This window comes from Trachemys scripta, chromosome 7 (assembly GCF_013100865.1).
Source record: "Trachemys scripta elegans isolate TJP31775 chromosome 7, CAS_Tse_1.0, whole genome shotgun sequence".
Classification (NCBI taxonomy): Eukaryota; Metazoa; Chordata; order Testudines; family Emydidae; genus Trachemys; species Trachemys scripta.
The window spans coordinates 7,707,952-7,729,765 of record NC_048304.1 but is presented as its reverse complement, the minus strand read 5'-3'; the positions used below and the strand labels follow the sequence as shown (position 1 = coordinate 7,729,765).

The window sequence follows — 21,814 nt, the reverse complement described above, 5'->3', positions numbered from 1 at the left end:
CACTCGCAGGAGCTGGAGTAATTAAACCGACAGGAGAGCTCTCTCCCGTCGGCGTAGAGCATCTGCACTAGCAGCACTACAGCAGCTGTACCGCTGTAAATTCTGTAGCGCAGCCGTAGCCTCAGTCTGCTCTTACAAACCATTACTGCTGGGGCCCCGGTGTCTTCCCATGGCATAGTCTTTTACATCCTCGCTTGGAAGGTTTCTGATTTCAGTCATTTTCCCTTAGTTGACTCATTGCCTTGAAGGTAGAAATGCAGGGGGCGCTCTTTGAAAAGCAGTACTTACCAGTATGCTGCTCACCTGCCCTTCTTGTTCATTTGTTTTTCTGACACCTGAATGGATCAGTTAGATAAAATTATATATGCACAGACCTGAAACTAGGACCTTTAACAAGGGGTCGTTGTCAAACTTGTAACATACTTAGACCTATCAACTGTGATATAGGGCCCCTTTAGCCTGAAAACACGTTCCAGCTATCACGCAAACTCACTGTATAGCATTCAAATATATGGAAAATATTTCTGACATTAGATGACACTTTAGAGTTAACATTCCCAGTGTTTTGCCACCATCACCCACAAAAAAGAAGACAAAATGTATCAAGTATTACCTGCTTCATAGTCGCTGGATATGTCATTAGCTGGTGAAGGGGTTACATAGAGCTTATTTATCTTTGAAGAGGGAGTGGTCAATCAATAGGTTTAGGTGCCTGGAGGTGTAAAAAGGTTTTGTCAGGTTTCAATCACAGCAAGCTATAAGGACGTTCTTTGCCAATGTAGCTTTTAATTCACTGCAGATATGGTTTTACTGACATTCTCTGAGCAGCTCGTTTCAGCTAAAATAAATGGATCAAGCTTCAGAGGAACAGATTACCGCAAGGTCAGACAGCAATATCAGTAATTTTAGAATATTGTTTATTGTATGTGTGTGTGTATATATATATATATAGAGAGAGAGAGAGAGAGAGATCTCACATTGGTAGTAGATGGAGAACTAATCCAGAAGATTAGTTTTTCCTACTGTCACAAGATTAGATAACATTAATTTGTCTTCGGTAGAGGTATTTCACAAAGAGAACATTAGCAGCGGTTTTGATTTTGGGGACCTGAGTATTGCAGTCATCCTCATTTTGAATTACTTGTCTAGATATATAGTCTTCTGATTTCACGTCACTTCCCTATTCAGGATCAGCGGTCATGAAAATTGGTCTCTCTCAGGTCTGCAGCTATTCAGTCCAGATACCAAGTCTTTGGCCTTCCCCTTCGTTGTCTTCTATCCAGGATTGTTGTGTTTATATGAAGATATTCTTAAAATTATTTTTCCACTTATAATGATAAGATTAATTAAAATTATGATATTAATATAGTATTTTTATTTTAATTTAATTTTTTTCAAGCTATCAGAGATGCTCGATACTAAATAGATGTCATTGCTGTGGAGTGCTAACATGCATCATTGTTCTAAGTCTGCTCTAATTGTTCTACAGTAAAATGGGAGGGGGGAAGAGAGAGAGAAATAGAGACATGCAAATATCTAGTTTTTCACCAAAACCAAGTGCTCTCTCCAGTCTTTCCATCATATACAATATTCATGTTGGCACTGTAGAATACAGAGGATACTTGGCAGACTAGAACTCGGCAGCTACAGACAGCTAGACGTCCTGTTTATAGATTTATAAATGGATTTTTTGGGTTGGGGAATTCTTCATGGATGCCCCCTGATATTAATTCTTAAATTTACAATAACTGAATGTTGTAATATGTTTTTTTAGGACTTCAGAACATTTTAGAGACAAAGAAATCTATAGGAAGTTCCATAATAGGCAGTTACATATTATATAACTGTACAAACTGAACTTGAAGTACTGATAGACCAAAGCTGTCCGCTTGCCATACTGTGAATGTTCTTACTTGCCTGCAACATAACTGACTGGATTTTTGTCAAGGAGCCATACAGCTTTAACAGTAATCCATTAGCACAATTACTGTGTTAAAAATTGTAGAACTGCATGTAGGTTTTTTTTCTTTTTGAAGTTTTAAACTTTTAACATTTTTTGAAGGGTTTGTTTGGTATCATGATAACAGGTTAACCAAAAAGTAATTAACTGTAGTTCACAGCTACATTATTTAAAATGATTCGGCAATGCAGAATGTGTGCATAATTATATGTATATAATTTTATATATAGTTAGAGAAATATATATATGCATATTTTTGTGTGTATACGTGTGCATGTATGTACACACAATACTGATGGATATATTGTTTTTGCATATTAATGGTATTCTGACATTTACAAAAGGCTCAATACTGTCATCTAGCACTAACAGTCCTCATGTTAACACCTGTTCAGTTTCCACCACTAACTCTGAAACTTGGAATTGATGAGATGTATATTGATATCTAGCAGTAACGATGCCTTCACATTATTGCCCATTGTTTTTTCTTCACTGGAAGACTACAAAACTGGTTGTAGCTAGCCTCAAAGGAGATTTCAAGTCTGCTCTGTGTGTGTCTGAAGAAGTGCTCTGTGTAGCTTGAAAGCTTGTCTTTTTCACCAGCAGAAGTTGGTCCAATAAAAGATATTACCTCACCCACCTTGTCTTTGTAAAAGGAAACACTTGCCCTGTGGAGATGCCTGTATCTAGATTACACTACTAAAGGTTACTGAAGTGTAGACTTGTCTTATAGAACATGAAGTTGGATAGAAATGTTAATTATGTTATTCAAGGTGATCTTTCTTGTATGCGGGCAGAGTGCATTACTCTAAATGTGCATTTATGTTCCAGGTGCATCAGATGCTGTATATGTTAATATGTACTTGTCCCTGTATTCAGTGGGTGGGTTCTTAATCCCCACTGCACAATCTGCACACTTACAAGTTTTCTCCGTGCACATAAAATACTAAAAATCTTTTCATCCTAGCACAGCATCTGAATGCTGTTACAGTTACTTCAGAAGACTATCATTTAGAACTGCAAGATCTACTCAGGGTAGGGAAACAAATATAAACAATGTTCACAGATTTCAGCAGAGTTTATAAGTGAATCTCTTTGCACCATTTGAACTGATCTGTGGTTTATTTATAAGATTACAATAAAACCCAAGATTGAATTCTCCACCTGATTCAGTTTCTTATTGATTGAATCTTTTTAGACTCCTCTCTGATTTAAAAGAGTATTTTTATTAAAGCCAGGCATACAAACATCAATTATCCAAGCTGCATCTAATTTCCTTCAGCATTTCTCCCCCCCCCCCCCCCCCCCTTCGCCGCCAATGGATTAGGAGAACTGATTAGAATTCAACTTGAAAACTGAAAAGCAGATACTTAAATGAGAATTTCTGCATTAGGAATTAAAATGTCTGTATTGGGCATAAAATCTTCTTCCTTATCTTTAATAATGTCAACACGCTTGCTTAAGTTGATTTGTCACATGCCTGGTACAACGGTCCCCAAATTAGGAACATATTTTAGAAAAGACAGAGAAGCGTCTTTTGCATGTGCCACAATTGTAGTACAAAGTTACAGTATACTTTTATGGTAAGGATCTTTGAAGTAGACGTGGCAGCAAATGAAGACAAACGTAAGGATGGATTTTCAGCAGCTGGCCTCAACTTTATTAAACTTAACATGGGGGAAGAGGGCTGTCACTCTGTCATCCGTAGTCTCACCTTTTATTTTAAGAGGTTCCAGTGCAGGGCTCCTACCATATCGGGATAGACCCTCTTCAGCCTACCCCTAGGACTCAGCTCACTCTTTTGAGTTCTACCACCCACCCCACAGCAAGGGGGACAGATGGTACTAAAAAGGAGAACCTGAGTCCACGAAGGCCATGAAGTCTTCCCCTATCCCATAAGCACAAGGTCCAGTCAGTAAAATTCCAGGTCTTTTATTTCTGGGAACCATTCTTTTTATCCTTTTAACAACATTGGAAACTGGCCATAAATTGCAACGAACTAAGACCCTTACCAAATACTGTCACTAATGATTAAATCCTATTCCTGTTTAACTTAACTGTGCCTCCAGCATGAGTGAGGAAGACAAAAAAACTCCGAGGCCTCTGTCAATTTGGCCCCTATGGGAAGAAAAAATCCCTGCTCCCAAAACAGGTGATCGGTCAGATGATATCAAAGGGGGAAGGGATAGCTCAGTGGTTTGAGCATTTGCCTGCTAAACCCAGGGTTGTGAGTTCAGTCCTTGAGGGGGCCACTTAGGGGTGTGGGGCAAAATCAGTACTTGGTCCTGCTAGTAAAGGCAGGGGGCTGGACTCAATGACCTTTCAGGGTCTCTTTCAGTTCTATGAGATAGGTATATCTCCATATGTTATAATTGTCCTTTTGGATAAAAGAGAAGAAATTTGTTGAGAGGTGCTAGAGCTGCTGCTGCTGTTAAAGTCCAATCCTGTTACATCTCAGGTGGTGGTTGGGATTCACCTGCAGCTGGGAGGGGTGGCAATGTCATTGGATCTTCTCTTTGGCCTGGTTAGGTCAGGACATCTCTTAGGATCAGGATGATGAAGGCCGGGAGTCCCAGGAAACAGTGGGGATGGCAGCCATGATGGTGAAGCTCACTCCAGTAACAGTCTGTTCTTCTGTCCTTTCTCCCCACAAAGTCTCTTTCACTTAAGCACCCAGAAAGGGAATGATGGGTGGAATAGCCCATCCCCTCCTAATTTTGTCAGGCCTTATAGCTGACATATCAATTCTGATTCATTTATTTCCAGTTCCACATCTCCTATTTTTTCCAAGCATGATTTTGACTCAGTCCTTGAATCATATTGGCGTGGCCTTTGGTTGTTTTGACTTATTTAGTCTCTCTGTCTGGTTCTCTTGCATCTGTTTATAACATTCATTTTTGAAAGCCACTTGACCTACTTTCCATCAATATTTGTTATTATAGATTATTGTAACCTCTTACGAACTTTCATATACTTTTTATAATTGAGCTCACAGTTAGGATAAATTTGTCTGCCCAATTATCACAACACTTCTCCGGAAGAAATTCCGATATTGGAGTTTAGACATTATTAATTGTCACAGATGTACAGAGTGCTTTAGAAAACACATAGATGAGCCAGGATGCTACCCAGAGAAGCTAGCAAATCTAAACTGCATGACTCCAGTGCAAACACTGAGAGGATAAGGAAAGAGGTAGGGACCGATAGTATCCTAGTAGATCAATAATGGAAGGCTAGGTGAAAAAAGTTGTTTTTACTAGGAAATTTGAGAGGAGAGAGGGAGGATGATTAGTGCATGGACAGATGGAGACTGCATGAAGAAACGCTTGGAGATGAGAACAGGAGAAGTGACGAGAAACATTAATGAGATGATACCATTGCCTTCTTAATCATATTAAAATTCTGCTTAGGTTAGAGTTCCTTTGTGTACTATGAATACTGCATGTGCTTGTAATAACCAGTGTTTTGCAATCTGAGATCCACCAAAGGATACTAATGCAACAATTCCTGGTAGTAAGGGAAGTGTTAGTTGTTGTTGTTTCTAAAAACGGATGTCTCAAGGATGGAAATAATGCTAACAGTGGCAAGCCTTCAGTCTCGGTATATGAAATTGCAATCACAGGAGCTAATTACAACGTTTTGCCTGCAATGACATGTTAAACCCAGTTGCTCAGAGACATGAACGTGCATGACTGCAGGAAATTTATTTGGTGACAGCATAAACTTGACCGTGTCGAGCTGGGCAAAATGTTCATTTGGGTTACATCTATGCAGCAAATTAAGGTGTGATTGTAGCATGTATAGGCATACATACCTATGCTAGCTTTATTCTAGCTAGCATGGGTAACAATAGCAGTGTAGACGTAGTGGCACAAAGTTCAGCCAGGGCTAGTAATCCAAATATGTAGCTAGGGTCCCTGATGGGCTTGTGCTGGGATGGCACAAGATAGATACCACTTGGGATAGAACCACAATGAAAGCTGTAATCTGCAGTAGCTAGATTAAAGGGAGCTGTACTATGGCTTTTTTTGCCCCTTCCAGTCCTTGGTGAAATGTTCCCACTGGGTGCAAGACTACAGCTCTGGAACCACCTTGCTCTTTATCCCCTCTTCATCCCACCGCTGACACCTGCACAAGACCAGGACTCAAATTAACCATTGTATGCCAGCTACACTTGGAATGGGAGAAAATCTTCTCTGGGTGGCCTGTTGTGACTGATACAAATTGCAGTGCGTTGGCTAGAAAGCACCCCTACTTAATGATCAAATACATAGGTATTATTTTTAGTACCTTACTAAGATGGTCAAATGTTTTACAGAATTATGCCACATGGAACGATGATCTTGTTGCATTAATATATTGTAAACCTCAAGTTAAATGGGTCTTATTTTTCCCAGGGCCTGTTACTATGTTTAGTTTTAAAATGAATATTGCACCTTTTGTTTCTTGCTACCTTTGAATGGCATGATTATAAAAGGGGGCACAAAGAGCATCCATGAATGTCTTGCATGTAATGTAGGATAATTTAATTGAGAATTGGGTGCAGGAATTTCAATTCCTCTAAGTTGATGAATAGCCATTTTCTGTGGGTGTTATCAATTAATCTGTTGTAATGAATTCTCTTCATTACCTATGTCTCCTTGTTAATTATAAAGGATTTTCTTACTCCTATTTATCAAGTCAAGACGAGTATATTACCTTTTTATCTGTGCTACTTTTAATATAGAATACGTGCAAACTGTTCATTAAGTATCCACATGCTAAATTTCATTACTAAGAAAATTAGAAGAGCCTGCTACAGAATATAAGAATTGCCATCGTTTTTTCACACAAATACAAACATGCATGCGCTCTCTGCCTCTCTCACTCACACACAGTGTATTAGTAGCCTTTTGCTTTTTATGGTATGCAGGAAAGATAATGCATTCTCTTAAAAAATATATCCCATTCTGATGTTTCTTAACTGTCTGCACAATATCTAACGCACAGAGGACATTTATCTTTGGTTTGTTTACAAGTCAAGCTTAAAACTTTCATTTACTTTTAGTTTTACTTCTTTTCGGTTTAAAATAAATACTTAAAAGGATCTTCTATTGGCACCATCTCGCTGCTTCTTGCAGGGGCATGAAATTCACCCCTTGTGCAGAGGGCCAGCACAAGGTCTATTGCATCACTTGCATGCACCACTATGGGATTGGATTTCTCCCATTAGGGCTGTTGGGCCACAAACCTGTATAATTGTGCCCACTTATTCCAGGAATTAATTGGATTGCACTAGAAACTGAATCTGTCTATGCACAATAAAGGTTACAGCATAGGCAAAGATAAGAACATTGTCTGGCCGCTAAGCCTAAACTTTTTCCAGTGGCCACCTCCAGTAGTCCAGTCTCCAAACTAATGGTTTTTGCAATGTGAACGCCTACCCACTGACAATTTAAGCCGAGACCACCAATAGACAGTACATGCTTTTTGCGGGGGGGCCAGCAGCAAGTTCTCCTCATGAGTTACACAGGTGCCATTTCTTGATTTCAGTAGTTGTTGGCACATGTGTAAAAGGGCTGTGCTTTATACCCCTGTTTAGAAAGTAATGCCTAAAAACGGTGACTGTATCACTTTCCCTTTTTTTTTTAGGTTGAAGCAATACTGGTCAACATTTTTGGTGGTATTGTGAACTGCGCCATTATAGCAAATGGCATTACCAAAGCCTGTCGAGAGCTTGAACTGAAGGTGCCTCTGGTTGTCAGGCTTGAAGGTGAGTGATAAAGGTTTGGGGCTAAAGTCGGCTCTCAGCTGCACTCAATTACACCCTGATCCACTTCAGCTTACTCTGTTCTCCAGGCCCAGGTAAAGGGGATGCACAAACTAATTCAGATGCAATAAGAATTGACCCAACTCTTTGCCTGTGTAACTTTACCTGAAACCAGACTTTGGGTCATACCCTCCAGTCTTTATTCATTCCTTACTCAGGCAAAACTTGAGTAGGAGATTTGCCTGAATAAAGACTGCAGCATTTGCCTCTTCGCTAAAGCAGAGACACACAAGCTAGAAAACCCCCTTGGTTTAGAAGAGAGGGAGTTTCTGGCAGGTAATTCTCTGGGAGGAACCCTGAACTTTGGGATTTATTCATGCCGTCGCTCCAAAATCACCCAAATCCGTTGTTCTTCAGAGAACGTGGCAAAAGCCCATCTCTATTCCCAGGTACTGGGATAGGGATCTGTCATTCAAGTGTTGCCTTTTTTTCCCTTCCTGGTTTTGTTTATTTTCATCCTTTAGTCTGGTTGTACTTTTAATATCTGGAAAAGTACCTACAGCCCTAACTAGAGGTTTTATGGACTTTTGTATAAATCTATAATACAATAAATGAATTCTTTCCACATATTTCCTGGCCCCGGATGCAAATGGAAGGGCTGAAATACAATGAGAAAAGCTTTACTCATAGTATTTCCAACCCAAACAGAAAATGTTTTCATGGAAGGGTATATTTGCTGGATGGTTTGGGGGTTTTTTTCCTTTGCAAATAATTTTTACTGAGCACAGTTACAATATACACGTGTCCAAACACAGACCAATTATAATACCATAAACCAACATAAAATGAAGAACAATATAAAAGAGCTACAACATTATTCTACTGGGCTGACCTATTCTTGCCCAGATCTCCAGCTCAATTTTTAAAACACAGCAGCTTTGGGGATGGCAGTTTGAATATGTTCCAGACAAGCTTCTTAACTTCTGAGTTCTCAATCTCTGCCCTCGCTCAACCAAAAATTACAAGTTTGATGCAGGTATCACTTGGGGAAGTTCTATTGCCTGCGCTATGCAGGAGCTCAGACTAGCTGATCATAATGGTCCCTTCTGGCCTTAAAGTCAATGAAGCTTTAAAAAGTCTGGAGGCTCGGCAGTTGCTCGTTTTAATATATTTTTGTTATTTTGCTATCTTAAAAAAAAAAGAGTCCCACAACTCCTTCCATCAGTTTCTGAAAAGAGAAGAAGGAAGATAGGGGTTTTTTTTTGACAGTAAGAGGAATAGTGTTTTGGTTTCCTGCAATCTGTTGAAACCAGCATAACGGTCATGACCAGGACGTGGGCAGTCTGACCTAGTGGTTGGAGCAGGAATCCGGCATCAGGCCAGAGGACAAACTGAGGTCAGGTGTCTGGAGTCAGGCAGGGTCAGGGTACCAGGAGGTCAGCAGTAGAAGTAGGAAGCAGGGGAAGCTGTCCAAAGCAGGGAGAATCCAGTTGAATGGACCATTTCCTGTCCCTGTGCTGGTTTATATAGAAGCTGTGAACCAGTCAGGATGCCCAACATTCTGCCTATTGGATTCCAGGACTGGGGTCCCCTGTCAGAGTTCAGCTCCTATTCTGACAACAGTTAGCAGGTCACTAGGTGGCAGGTTGGAAGTTAGTAGCTCCGAAGAGCCCTGCAGACCAAGGTTCAAAACCCGAGATCCCTGACATCAAAATTCATATATTCAACATCATTCATTTTCGATAAGCGCATTCGGAAAGACATCAAAACAGGTGTGTTTAAAGGCATTTTCCTCAGTAAAATCAATATTCATGCTATAGTGGGTTATTTTGTCAGCAAGTACATTAATTTACCTTAACATAAAAACATGAAAGGCAAGATTACTCCTTTGAGCCTCCTACTACGTTTTTTCTCTGCATAGGTCTCTTTTTGATAGATCAAAGAATGTGAATAGTTTGCTTGACAGAATATTAATGATCTTGGTAATTCACAAATTTAGTGTGCAAACTGATCCATATTGTATACCAAACTTATAGAGTTACAAGGACATAGTCATACCCAATCATTTAACTGTGCTACAAATAAACTTCTTTACAGAATTATAGCAGTCGTTAACGACTTTTGCAATGAAGTCTATTTTATTCTATTCGTTGTGTTTGGTTGTCTTTTTTTCTGTTTTAATGCCTCATACAGGTTGTGAGGCCTCCTCTCTCCCTGTTTGCCACTGTGGTGTCTGGAATTAACTGGGGTGTTTTTTTTGCTGACTGCCCAGGTTTGAAGGGCTGGTGGCAGAATGTTCTCAGTGAAGGACTCTTGGTTCTGGAATTGATTTGTCAGAGTCTGAGTCTTTGGCCTTGCGAGTTTGATATAAGGCCCATCTCTTTCCTCTGGACTGTGCCTGGGGAGGGGTGGTTAATAGGGGTCACCATTTAAAAGTCAGCACTTGCCCACGGTTACCTATACCATTGTATCTCAGGTACTTTTCCCTATATTTACACTAGACAGCCCAGGGCTTAGAGCCATCCAGGTTAGAAAATGGAGCTTGCGCTCTGACCCATTGGCGTTACTCCTTGCAGAATAGCAGGAAATAGAACATGTATATAAATAAATAAATAAAATGACATTTAAAAGAGGGGGGGAGGGGGATATTTTATTTTATTTTTTTTCAAATGTTTTCCCCCAAAATTTGAAATTCCATCAAAATTTTGAAAATATCTCAACCAACTGTAGTAGAAACTGCCCCTGCCTCGGAACTGCAGGGCGGCTGGTGCTGTTGCTCGGTGTCTTTGCAGTGAAGGATTCCAGACTCCTTACAACCCCCCTGGCTTTTCAGCCTCACTCAAATAAGAGTGTGGAAGGTCACTGGCAGGATGCACCATGTTTCCTGTTAAAGGGGTGGGTGGTTGCTACCCAAAATGTGAGTGTTACATGGAGAACCTCAGAGGCATGGCTCCTGAAATGGCAGGTTGGCCCTGTGAAACTCCAAATCTGAAAAGCTTCTTCTCTTCACCTTGGCGAAGAAGCCAAGTTTGCACATCCCTCAGTGTCATTCTGCTGTGCATAGGTCATTTCCACATGACATCAGGGGATGCCAAAGCTTGTAGCATGCACTCCTTCTATTCTGTAGACGTTCTTGTACCAGTCATCTCTGTAATATCTGAGCGCCTTCCAGTAGTTCATTAAGCAACATGACCATCAGTGGAGGCCCAGTGCTCTGCCAAATTGGGAGAATCTCTGAATTGAAGCATAGAAATAGGTTGCCAGGGATTTCATTGGATGATGAAACACTCCCTAGTTCCTAAAGAAAGGCAAACTAACAAAGTAATTTAATGTGGGTGACTCAGAGAACAAAGGAGGTAGCCAAGAGACAGGAATTCATTTTGTATGTAAAGCCTCAACATTTGATTATTTTTCATGCAACTTTTGTTGTTTGTTTAGTTTTTTGCTAAGAGCAGCCGTAGTTTTCTTGATTTAATAGCTGTTAGTGCATTGGTGTAGGAATTGAAAAGCTATCATGTTTGGAAGCAGGTAATTCACAGTTGTAGTTGTAGACTGGTTATTACTGTTTTCTTTTAAACCATCTAGGGGACACAGGGAAAACCAAGCTGCAGTGTTTACGGCCCATCTTAAACTACCACCTGTCTAATACATCACATGGGAATTCTTGATGTTTTCGTCTACTTGTAATTTGCACAGTCCGTGATCCTGTATCTCTGGACCTTGTGCCATGTTATTTTCACCACCTTTGCACTACTCGGGTTCTGGAACACTGCAAAAACTAAAGCAACCCATCGTGTAACTTAGAGCAACCCTAAGTACTGCTCTAACCTGCAGCTGCCCATGGCCTGCGCTGCAGCCCAGAATCTCCATAGCACTGAATGCTGCAACTCATGATTATGCAGGGGCTTGCAAGCAGGGGCAGTGCAGGGCTGCCTTGATTGACCCTACGCTGCTCCTGCACGGACAGATTTCTAGCCAAAACCCCTTGAGGCTCCTGTATGTCCTCTATACCACCACCTGAGCATGGTTTATGATAACCAGAGCAAGGGCCCGAATTGGCCCCATTGTGTCTAGGACCTTTATCTCAAAAGAGTCATGTGTGTTGCTTAGTCTGTTGGGGTGAATACTGGATCTTCATGGTTAGAGATGGAAAAAAATAGTAAATCCATCATTCCCTTCCATTGTAGTATTGGTTCCTGGGATATGCTTAATTCTTTATCGAGGCTGGTTTAAATGTCTTGCGAGATGGGACTACCTCTGTTCCCTGTGGAGACTGCCCCACCATAATACTGTAGCTATTGCTGTTAGTCCTACTGTTGCTTTTAATTCATCTTATTAGTCATAGTTTTACGTCTTGCATCCCCCTAAGCAAGGACTTCTGTGGTGTTTACTGCCTTCGGGTATTTTACTTATAGACGCTTCTCATGTGACTGCCCTCTCTCCTGCCTCCTTAATCATTCAGCCAACCTATTCATAAGCAGTTCTTTTCATCTGTCTTCCAAAAGTCAATCCTTCCAACCCCACAATCATCTATGTTGCTCTTCTTTGAACACCCACCACTTTGTCTGAAGATAAAATGATTCTGAATTAATCATCAATACAGTGAAAGCAATAAGGGCGCCCCAAAACGTTTTAAAACAAAACTGATACTATTTTACGTTTCGTTGGATGAGACCAACACACATTTTTGTATTTCCATTTTGTACGTTTTCCCAACAGAAGGTTCATGATTATTCCCATAAATCTAACGGATTTGTGGCCTGCACTTTAAAGACTCTTTGCCCACATGCAATGTATTACAAATGTCTTGATGAGTAAAGTTTTAATCAGTCAAATCTGTCTTGATTTAGCAGGATTTTGTGGACAAATCTTTGTTCTCGGCTGTGTAATAATTACAAGCTGTTTTACCAGTGGATAAAGAAAGGATTACTCTCCTCTTTGAAAATGGTAACTTTATAATTACATGTATTTACTTGCCTTATCAGAAAAGAACTCACCAGCTGAGACGCGGGATTATTTTTGTTTAAAAGGCTCGTGGGTGACTGGAAAAACCACATATTCTGGGTTTGAACTTTTATAGACATAAGAGACATTGTTTCTGCTGGGAACTTGCAGCAGTTTTACCGGATTTTTCTCTCTTTTAATATAACATTCCGTTTCAACTGGTTTCTATATAGACTAACCGGCAATGTTGGGCTAAAGCCAAAATGCAGCTCATTGTTGTGGTCAAAAATAAAAAACTGAGGGTAGGGAAGAATAAAGAGATTAACTTTGTCACAATAGAATGAAATATCCTCCTGCTTTTTGGTTGAGAATCTGTAACATTCTCTCTCTCTCTCTTCCCTCCAAAAAGTGAACTTCTTTCAAATGTGTCCATAAGGACAGGAGCAAAGGGGAGTGGACTCTGTTATTGTATATGGTCCATGCTAGTAGGCAGACAGGACCACATTTTCAAAACTGGCTTCTAAATTTCCATTTCCAAAATCGTCCATCCAAGTTTTTGGCTATGCCTTTGCAGACCTAAAATTTTGCATGCTCAGAATTTCAGAGTTGCACATGTAAACTGTTTTCATGCACAAGTAGAGCAGTTATGTATCTGCCCAATTTGCATATTTGAATGCTATTTGTTGTCCAATATGTGAGCACAAATGCTATTCACGTATGTAAATCTACCAAAAATGTGAGTGCCCAAAATTGTTGTGATTAATAAGAGAAGAGAACATATGATATTATGTACACACATTTGAAAGTATGAGAAAATATTTGTTTGCCTAATGTTAACCCCACTCTGACATCCTGCGTTTGAAAATTCAACGTGAAAAATGGTATGGTGAAAATATAGGGTAGAAAATGGAGAAGGTGTCAGAATAAAAGTTTTGAAGGATTTTTGCAGTAAAGTCATGGAATATAATCTCTTCTTGATAATGTAGCCAAAGGCTACCAAATTCATAAACCATCAAACTGTTCAGTTGGCAATAACTTTCAGCTTAATCCCAAAATTAACTGGTGACTAAGTGAAAGGCTCTATATTCCACTCCAAACACTTGATTCTTCCAGACCCTCAAGATTGTGCATCTGTAACTCGAAACTGCATGTATACTAATGGGGATGAAATGCCCTTGATTTATACAACCACATAGCGTCATGAGGTTGAAACATTGCTATGCAATGACACCTGGTCACAATGTGGTATCACTGATGAGGCCTTACTAATCAAAATGTGAGTGATGAAATATCTCACCATGATGCCCTAACAAAATGTCCTCTAGGAACAATGTACTGATTTAGTTGGGAATTGGTCCTGCTTTGAGCAGGGAGTTGGACTAGATGACCTCCTGAGATCCCTTCCAACCCTGATATTCTATGATTCTATGACTCATTTTTGAAAGTTATTTCTTTATTTCTCTTGCTTTCCTGCACAACCCAGATGCAAACACTTTCTCTCCCCTATTTCCTGGTAAGGGCTGGATGTCACTGCAGAAATCTTGAACCTACTCCTGAACCTCAACTTTCAAAATGGCAGCACATTTGGTTTCTAGTTCACGTGTATGGCCAAACACCACATTCACGAGCGCTATAAAAACATGGATTTTTTTTTTCATTCAAACTTTTAATGTTCCTGAGTATCGATAGTTTCTAGAGGGTGTGTCTGCACTGCAGTAGAAGACCTGCAGCTGTCTGGGGTCAGCTAATGATGGGCTAATGAAATTGCAGTGTGGAGGTTCAGGTTTGATGTGGAGCCCAGGCTTTGGGACCCAGGAAGGAGGAGAGTCCCAGAACCTGGACCCCAGCCCGAGCCCCGCAAGCCCAAGTCAGCTGACCCAGGCTCTGAGAGTTGGTGCTGCAGGTTTTTTATCTCAGTGTAGACATACCAAGAGATACATTTGTAACAATATAAACTGATTTCATATAGTGTTAAAACTGTAGCAATAAAACATATCTAAAAAGAGGTTTCAGAGTAGCAGCCGTGTTAGTCTGTATCCGCAAAAAGAACAGGAGTACTTGTGGCACCTTAGAGACTAACAAATTTGTTAGTCTCTAAGGTGCCCAAGTACTCCTGTTCTTTTTATCTAAAAAGAGTAATTATAAGTAGGCTTTTAAGGTAGCATTACTTACAATAAATATTTATATAATAAATTGCTGGGTTAGTGGTAACAAGTACTGCAAGGCAACAGAAATGTGAATTTGAGACATGACACACAGCAAACACTATAACCCTTCTGGGCCTAGGATTCAAAAGTATGTATTTGAAATAAAGTGGAGTGCAAAGATGTGCTGGTAAAAATCCATAGAGTGACACTGATATTAACTTGAGAGATTGAAAATAAGAGCGGTTCACTTTCCCCATCTAGAACGGCATTCTTATAATAGGAATCAAGTAAAAAGCGGCCTGTAATACTGTGCATTTTCACTGTTATACAGCCGATTATAGCGTAAATGAAGGGGAGCTTCTTTTGATAGCCTACGTATAGAATTCTGTTTACAGTTCTCTGACACCATCCAGTGGCAGGAGGTTAATGTTAGACTAGTTTCGTGGGGATTTTTTTTGTTGTTGTTTATTTTGGCTTTAATTTCCACTGCCATAAAAGGCATTTTACTTTCGTTTTTAAGCCTGTTTCTAATGCTGTCAGATTATTTAGTTTTTAAATCCATTTCCAGTGCTTTCAGACTGTTTTAGAGACATAATTCAAGTTCTCCCTTTTATTCATCTTCCTAAAATGTCTATCGCATAACAAAAGCAAACTGAATGTCCAGAAGCAGAAAATATCAGTCATTTACAGCATACTTGTTGAAAATATCTTTATTTGTATGTCCTGCTTAAAAGGCTGTTTTGTATTTCATACGTACCAAAATCACAGTCTTTTGATTGTGAAAAAGATTGGTTCACTTTTCCAACTTCCTATTTCCATCCTTTTGCCTAAAACCTTTTTTTTTAGCTTGTGTCTTGTATTGATTTTGTTAATACATTAGTCAACTAGAGTCTAGAGCAATCAACGTGGTGCAGAATACATCTAATGTACTGCTCCCATTCTGACCTGTCGGTAGATTAACCTCAGCAACTTCATGAAGAGAAAATGTTGGTTTTAAATACTCGGATACTACAAATAGCATAATGTTTTTGCTTTGTAGGAAAATAGCCAGCAAAATGTCTTTCGCTCTATCTCACCTCCCCCTACACTCCTTTTATGGAAAAGTCCTATAGAAGCCTATCTATCAATCCATCTGTCTAATCTTAGTTATATTTTGCTATCACTGTTGTATCTGTGTGCCAGATTAATCCTGCGTGGTTCATTAGAAATTAAAAGGGATTCCATACGAGTTATTCTAACAACCTAAAGAATTTTATAGTGAAGGATACCTATTCTGTAGACTTTTTAATACCACCCTGAAGAGTTCTTCTGCATGTGGATATGTATTTCTGCCTTAAAAACTAGAGGATGGTTGGGAAAAAAAACTATGTCAAGGTTATAATCTTCTATGAAATTCTACCAGACTTTTCTAAACATTACAGAGCAGGCAGGGCGCCTTTCTGTCATAGATTTCAGATGCTGCTTAGTGGTCATTGACCTTTGTAGACAAGCTGTGACTGTCCGTGCAGTGCATGGGGATGGAAAGCATGATCTCTTCTCCCAGTGCTGCTAGGACAGTAGCAGACAGTTAGTTATTCCTCCTCCAGCCATCTGCCTCTTCGATCACAAAAGTAACCAGACCTGCTGCTACAGGGATGTCTTTGGCCTCTATCAATTGAAGGAGTGGGAACCTTGACTTGAGCCCACTGCAGAAACAGGCTCTTGCTTGTGGCAGAATAGAGGTATTATCTGTCTCGATATATTGTATACTTATAAAAAACCAAACAAAAAAGCCCGCTCCATGTTTCTATTCAGCAAAATCACACTTTAAAATCATGAGCATCCCGAAGAGAAAGTTGCATGCTACTGAGCATGTTTACTGCATGATTAATAATTAAGGGGGTAATTAAAGTATAACTGCAGATATAATTACAATTCATTTTGGTAAAGTGTAGGAATTATGAAGTAATTAAACATTTTGACAAGGCAAATGAACAAGGAATTTGGTGTGGGGGAGGGAGAGTTCTAGAATCTGCCCTTTAAGAGGATCAGTTCAGGTCATTATGCTGACAACTTAAGATGCAGTCCCTAGTGTGAATTCCACCAATGCAGCCAAAACACCTGACGAGTTGTTGATGCCTGAAATCATGGACGAATTTGTCCCATTATGTCCGTCTCACTTTGTATGTTGCTTAGGGCATCGATTTTCAGAATTGTCACTTAGCTTTGTTGAAGAAAAGGGTCTGAAAAGTCCAGATTTTTCTTCACTGCTCTGTTTTCCTAAATGAAGGGGTTATAATCAGGGAGGAATCTGAATAACTACTCTTGCTGTTTTGGAAGAGTCAGAAACCTTCACCATTCACCTTGTGACTCTGTTCCTGAAAAAGGATGGGGGAGCTGGGATGAAAAAGAATGAAATCAAGAAAGGAAAAAGATGATCAGAAAAAGGACTTGAAATCCTACAGAGTTATTGCAATCAAAATTATGTCAGGGTAATTTAATTTGGAAATAAAAAAAATCAGCATGTTTCTTGAGAAATTACCCCTTTCCTGACACAAACTGATTATAGTTTATCTTCGTGTTCTACAGCAGTGTCCTGGCACATTCATGTGCAGTAGTCTTTAAAATGGCTAGCATCCTTGTGCTCTCATTTAGGTGATCTTATCTCACCACTGAAGCTTTTGGTGCTCACATGATTGCCAGATGTGTAGCAGCATTCCTTGGTAAACATGCTTCATAATTCGTTGGTCTTCCATCCTAACAATAGGACCATACCAAAGCCACTGAAACTGAACCAGTGCCAATGGAGACAGTTGTTGGGGTTGGCTACGAATACCCTTGTTTCTGATCTTGTCCTGCTACTGCAGCTGACAAAGACTGAGAGAATCAAAAATGTCAGTCCACCACTCTCCAGCCTTCCCCAGTGCCCACATTTCATTGGCATACAATAAAGTTGGTATAACCATGCTTCGGTGGATGTGCACCATTTTGGCAACACGTCGTCTCAGTGATGCTAAAGAAATAGGTCCAGCACATCCGTGTTCTACACAAATGTGTCCCTGGATTTTCTTTGGACTCCAAATGGAAAGTGATTGTTGATTTAACTGAACAGGGTTGTAGAATGTATACATTTAAGTCGGGCGTAAATTATGGGGAATAGTGAAACATTTCCACAGTTCAGAGTGAGAGATTTTACTGGCTGTTGGAACTGTGGAAAATATTGAATCTTTAAGGTTAAAATCAATATTGTCACTCCTAAGCACAGGTCAGTGAAATTATTACATTAGGACTTTATATCTGGCAAAATTTACATGGTTCTTTTACCTCGGTGCTTAGCAGCGTTAGTTCCCATGACTATTTGACAAGTGTTCCTCAACAACTAAAGGGTTAGGAGTGTTTTAAGAGAGAGCTCCTCAGTCCCCAGAGGAGAACGAACACCCCATATTGTGCTCTAGTGGACATGTGCCGTGGTTACAGAAGCATGAGGATTTTGAGGGTGAAGGTATAGACTTTGGAACTCATAGCAACAACAGAGGACATCGAGAACTCAGGAAATTTAGTGATAGGCTCATATTCTGATGAGGTGCAGGGTCTATTTAATCTACATATCTAGGGAACTCTTTGGCCCCCATCTCTGTCATATCTGAGCATCTATGATGCCTGAAATCATGGATGAATTTGTCCCATTATGTCCGGCACACTTTTAACATACTGGGCAAAGTGATTTCATAGTCAGATTGTGATTTTGAATATGAATATCATTTTCAGTCAATTCCCGGTTCTTTCACATATTTCTATAATGCCCTGTTTTGACCCAGTGTTGTTTTACATACAGAGAACCTCTTAGTAAAAAGTAGAGCCTGTTTGCAAGCAATGAATGAACAGGAGAATAAACTTAACATTACTGAACACACTGATGGTTGTGAACAGTTTGCCTAGTTCTTAACAATCCTCCATTTTGGGGTCTCAGTTGCCTGGCAGCCTACCTTGTAAGTGTCCTGTCCGTCTCCCTTGGGAAGTTTTTAGATGTTCAGTATGTGCTTAGTAAATCCTCAGAAAGGGTTAAGAGAAAGTAAGTCTGCCAGTAATATTCTAAATCCTTTGTCTCGCCCATCATGCAATGCAAGTAAAAACTGCCCATCATTTTCAGTTTGGTGTTTCCAGGAGGTGCCAAATGTATTGCATCAAACCAGGTAGGAGACTTCTGGGGAGACACTAAATATATGTGATCACTGTGCCAGAACATTTCGAAGGACCTGTCCCTGTGCAGCTTTAATAAACGAAGAGCTTCAATGACAATCAGTCATCTCTTTTCATTAATCTGTTCTCATTTAACTCTGCATTTGCCTTTATGAGAGTCTGACAGTGTGAAACGTGCATTTCCCTGAAATGTCTCTCTTAATTTATAGCATTTTTTCATGACTATGAGAGTGCTCTGTTGAGTGTATTTGAAGTGTTTATCTAAAAACAGAGTGCATAGGGTCAATAGCTGTACAGTCTTACAAATGATATTATAGTATTTGGTATCTTTCAAGGAACAAAGGATAATGTCATGCTCATTTTCTGAATAATTTACAAATTATTCAGATGCTCTTCCATCTCCACTACCCTCCTGGACTTTAAGCAGAGGTGCAGAAGTACTTTATGGGCAGAGGGTCAGACTATTCCTTGGCTACCTGCATCAGGTATTCCCAAACAGTCAAATTCTTAGTATTGCTCAGAAACCTAAAGCTTCTTACAAAATAAAAATAATAATTTTACTCCTTTGAGGCCATCACAGGTGGATTTTAGAGTTATAATTTATAACTGTGGTGGGTTTTTTTAATAATAATACCACTAACTTGAGTCCAGTACTTTCGTCTTCAAAATGTTTTACAAATCTTAATGGAATGAAGCATGGTCCATTATCCAGGGGATAATTATCTATTGACTTCAGTGGACATTGGATTGGCCCCTGAGTCCTCATAACTCTCCTGTGATATAGGTAAGTACTGTTATCAGAGAGTAGCTTATCTGAGACCACAGAAGTAGACACTGTCAGAGTTGGAATTAGATTTTAGGAGTTCCTGGGCTCAGACCCCTAGGTGACTCCTCTGTCTTTAAAGCAAAATGAAATCTGGTTTAATGCTTTAAACCAGGTTGATGAAGCGTTAATAGAAAGCATTTGCAACATGTATTCATTAGTTAACCTTTTCAATTTCCTTTCTAGGGACGAATGTTCATGAGGCCCAGCGCATTCTGAATGAAAGCGGGTTACCAATCACCTCTGCAAGGGACCTTGAGGATGCAGCAAAGAAAGCAGTGGCTAGTGTGGAAAGCAAATGACTCCTTGAAGATATTTGCCTGCAGAGGGTCTGTGATTCACAAAAGTGACATTCACATTCTTGTTGCAGAGAGAATTATTAGGGTTCCTTAAAGCAGTCGTCAGTATTGCTGAATTTACCTATCTGACATATCCAGAGGGTACCAAAATTAGTGAATCCTCAATCTGCATATTTCTGGATTGAGAAATATGTTAATTAACATTTAATTCCACAAAGTTCCTAGGTTTTTTTGCGTGTGTGTTTTTCCAAAATAATGCAGTTGATGGGTTTGTGAATAAGGTATAGTCAGTAACTTACTGACTCCTGTCAATCAGGTTGTTCCCTAATCCAACAAATACTGTTTGCACATTTTTTTGGAAAAACATTTAAGTTCATTTTTCATATCCTAAAGAGTCAGCAGGCAAAAGTAAATCCTAATAATTGATTGATGTATTTTTATGAATTTTTTACAATTAAAAAAAAAATCTGCTTGCAATAAATATATTTTTCCAGATGTATAGGATTTGTTTTCTTCCTTAGATAGTTTGTGGTGTATCACACTCCATGCCTTAACATATCATCTTTGTATTCAAATACAAAAAGTATACCTCACATTAGGAAGAAAAGTTGAATATATTATTTGTGGTAGTGAAAGGACCTTCCATTCTTATACTGTACCAGTAAACAGATGAAATGTGATTCAGTTGATTGTGCTGGGCATTGGAGGTGAAATTAAGTATAGTCCTTCCAAATGTAACAGTGACCTACAGTATCTATGGGTATATGTATGCAGTTAATCTAATGGCTGCCAACTTTTCAAAATAAACTCTTTAAGTAATGGGAGGTATTTGAATTCTGAATATTCAGCATAACGTATAAATCAATAGCAGCACTATGTGAGTAATAAAAAAAAATTCTCAAAATAGTCATTTTATTTCCAAAAAAGAATTTTGATTTGCTGTTAAAAAAAAAACAATTTTTCTTGTTCAATTTTCACAAACATTTGAATGTTCAAGCTTTAGTAACACAAATACTTTAGACAAGCAAATTCTAAGTTGCAGTACTTGAATATCCACTAAAAATCCTATTTTGATTGTGTAGTCATTTGTACTGTTATAATAATTCAAGCTGTTGATTATTCAATCAGGGAACAGAAGATACTATCATGGCTTGAGTAACTAACCAATGCAGTACACATTGCAGAGCACAAACTGCTGAAATTTGTGAATAATTTTGAGTAATGTACCAATGAGAGCATGTCATAATCTGTTTCTGAACAATTTGTAAATGGGGGAAAAAGGTAAAATTTGTCTAATAAATTATTCATTGTGAATTATTTGCTCCGCTCTAATCAACACTCTGCTTTATTTGGAAAAAAAATACTTTGTCATTTAAATTTGTGTTGACATTTCCATGGCAACATTTATATTCAGAAATGATTTTTTTTATTAAGCTATGTAGCTATACAAGTATAGCTAGATTCTGCAATTACCTAATTCCTCTTCCTTCAGCCTGTTGCCCAAGGGAAAAAATATGTCATCATTAGAATAGTGATACTAGTGTGAGTTACTGTCCATATAAGAAAATTACTAATTCAATTAAAGGTAATAAGTATTTGATTAATTTAATGAGGCTCTGGTAAATGATTGTACGGTGGGCTACTTTAAAAACAAACAAACAAACAAAAAAACCACTTACCATTAACATCTCAGTATGAAATTATATTCTAAGT

The 21,814-nt window shown here is 39.1% G+C and overlaps 1 protein-coding gene across 1 annotated transcript in view; it reads left to right on the top strand.

The window, feature by feature from the left end:
* The window catches only part of SUCLG2 (succinate-CoA ligase GDP-forming subunit beta), a 203,497-nt gene extending 182,064 nt beyond the window's left edge, over positions 1–21,433 (top strand). The window contains exons 10-11 of the mRNA XM_034775745.1: positions 7,592–7,712; positions 19,989–21,433. Coding sequence (XP_034631636.1) covers positions 7,592–7,712; positions 19,989–20,104 — 237 coding nt within the window. The 3' untranslated portion in view covers positions 20,105–21,433. The remainder of the gene's footprint in view (positions 1–7,591; positions 7,713–19,988) is intronic.
* The last annotated feature ends 381 nt before the right edge of the window (positions 21,434–21,814 follow it).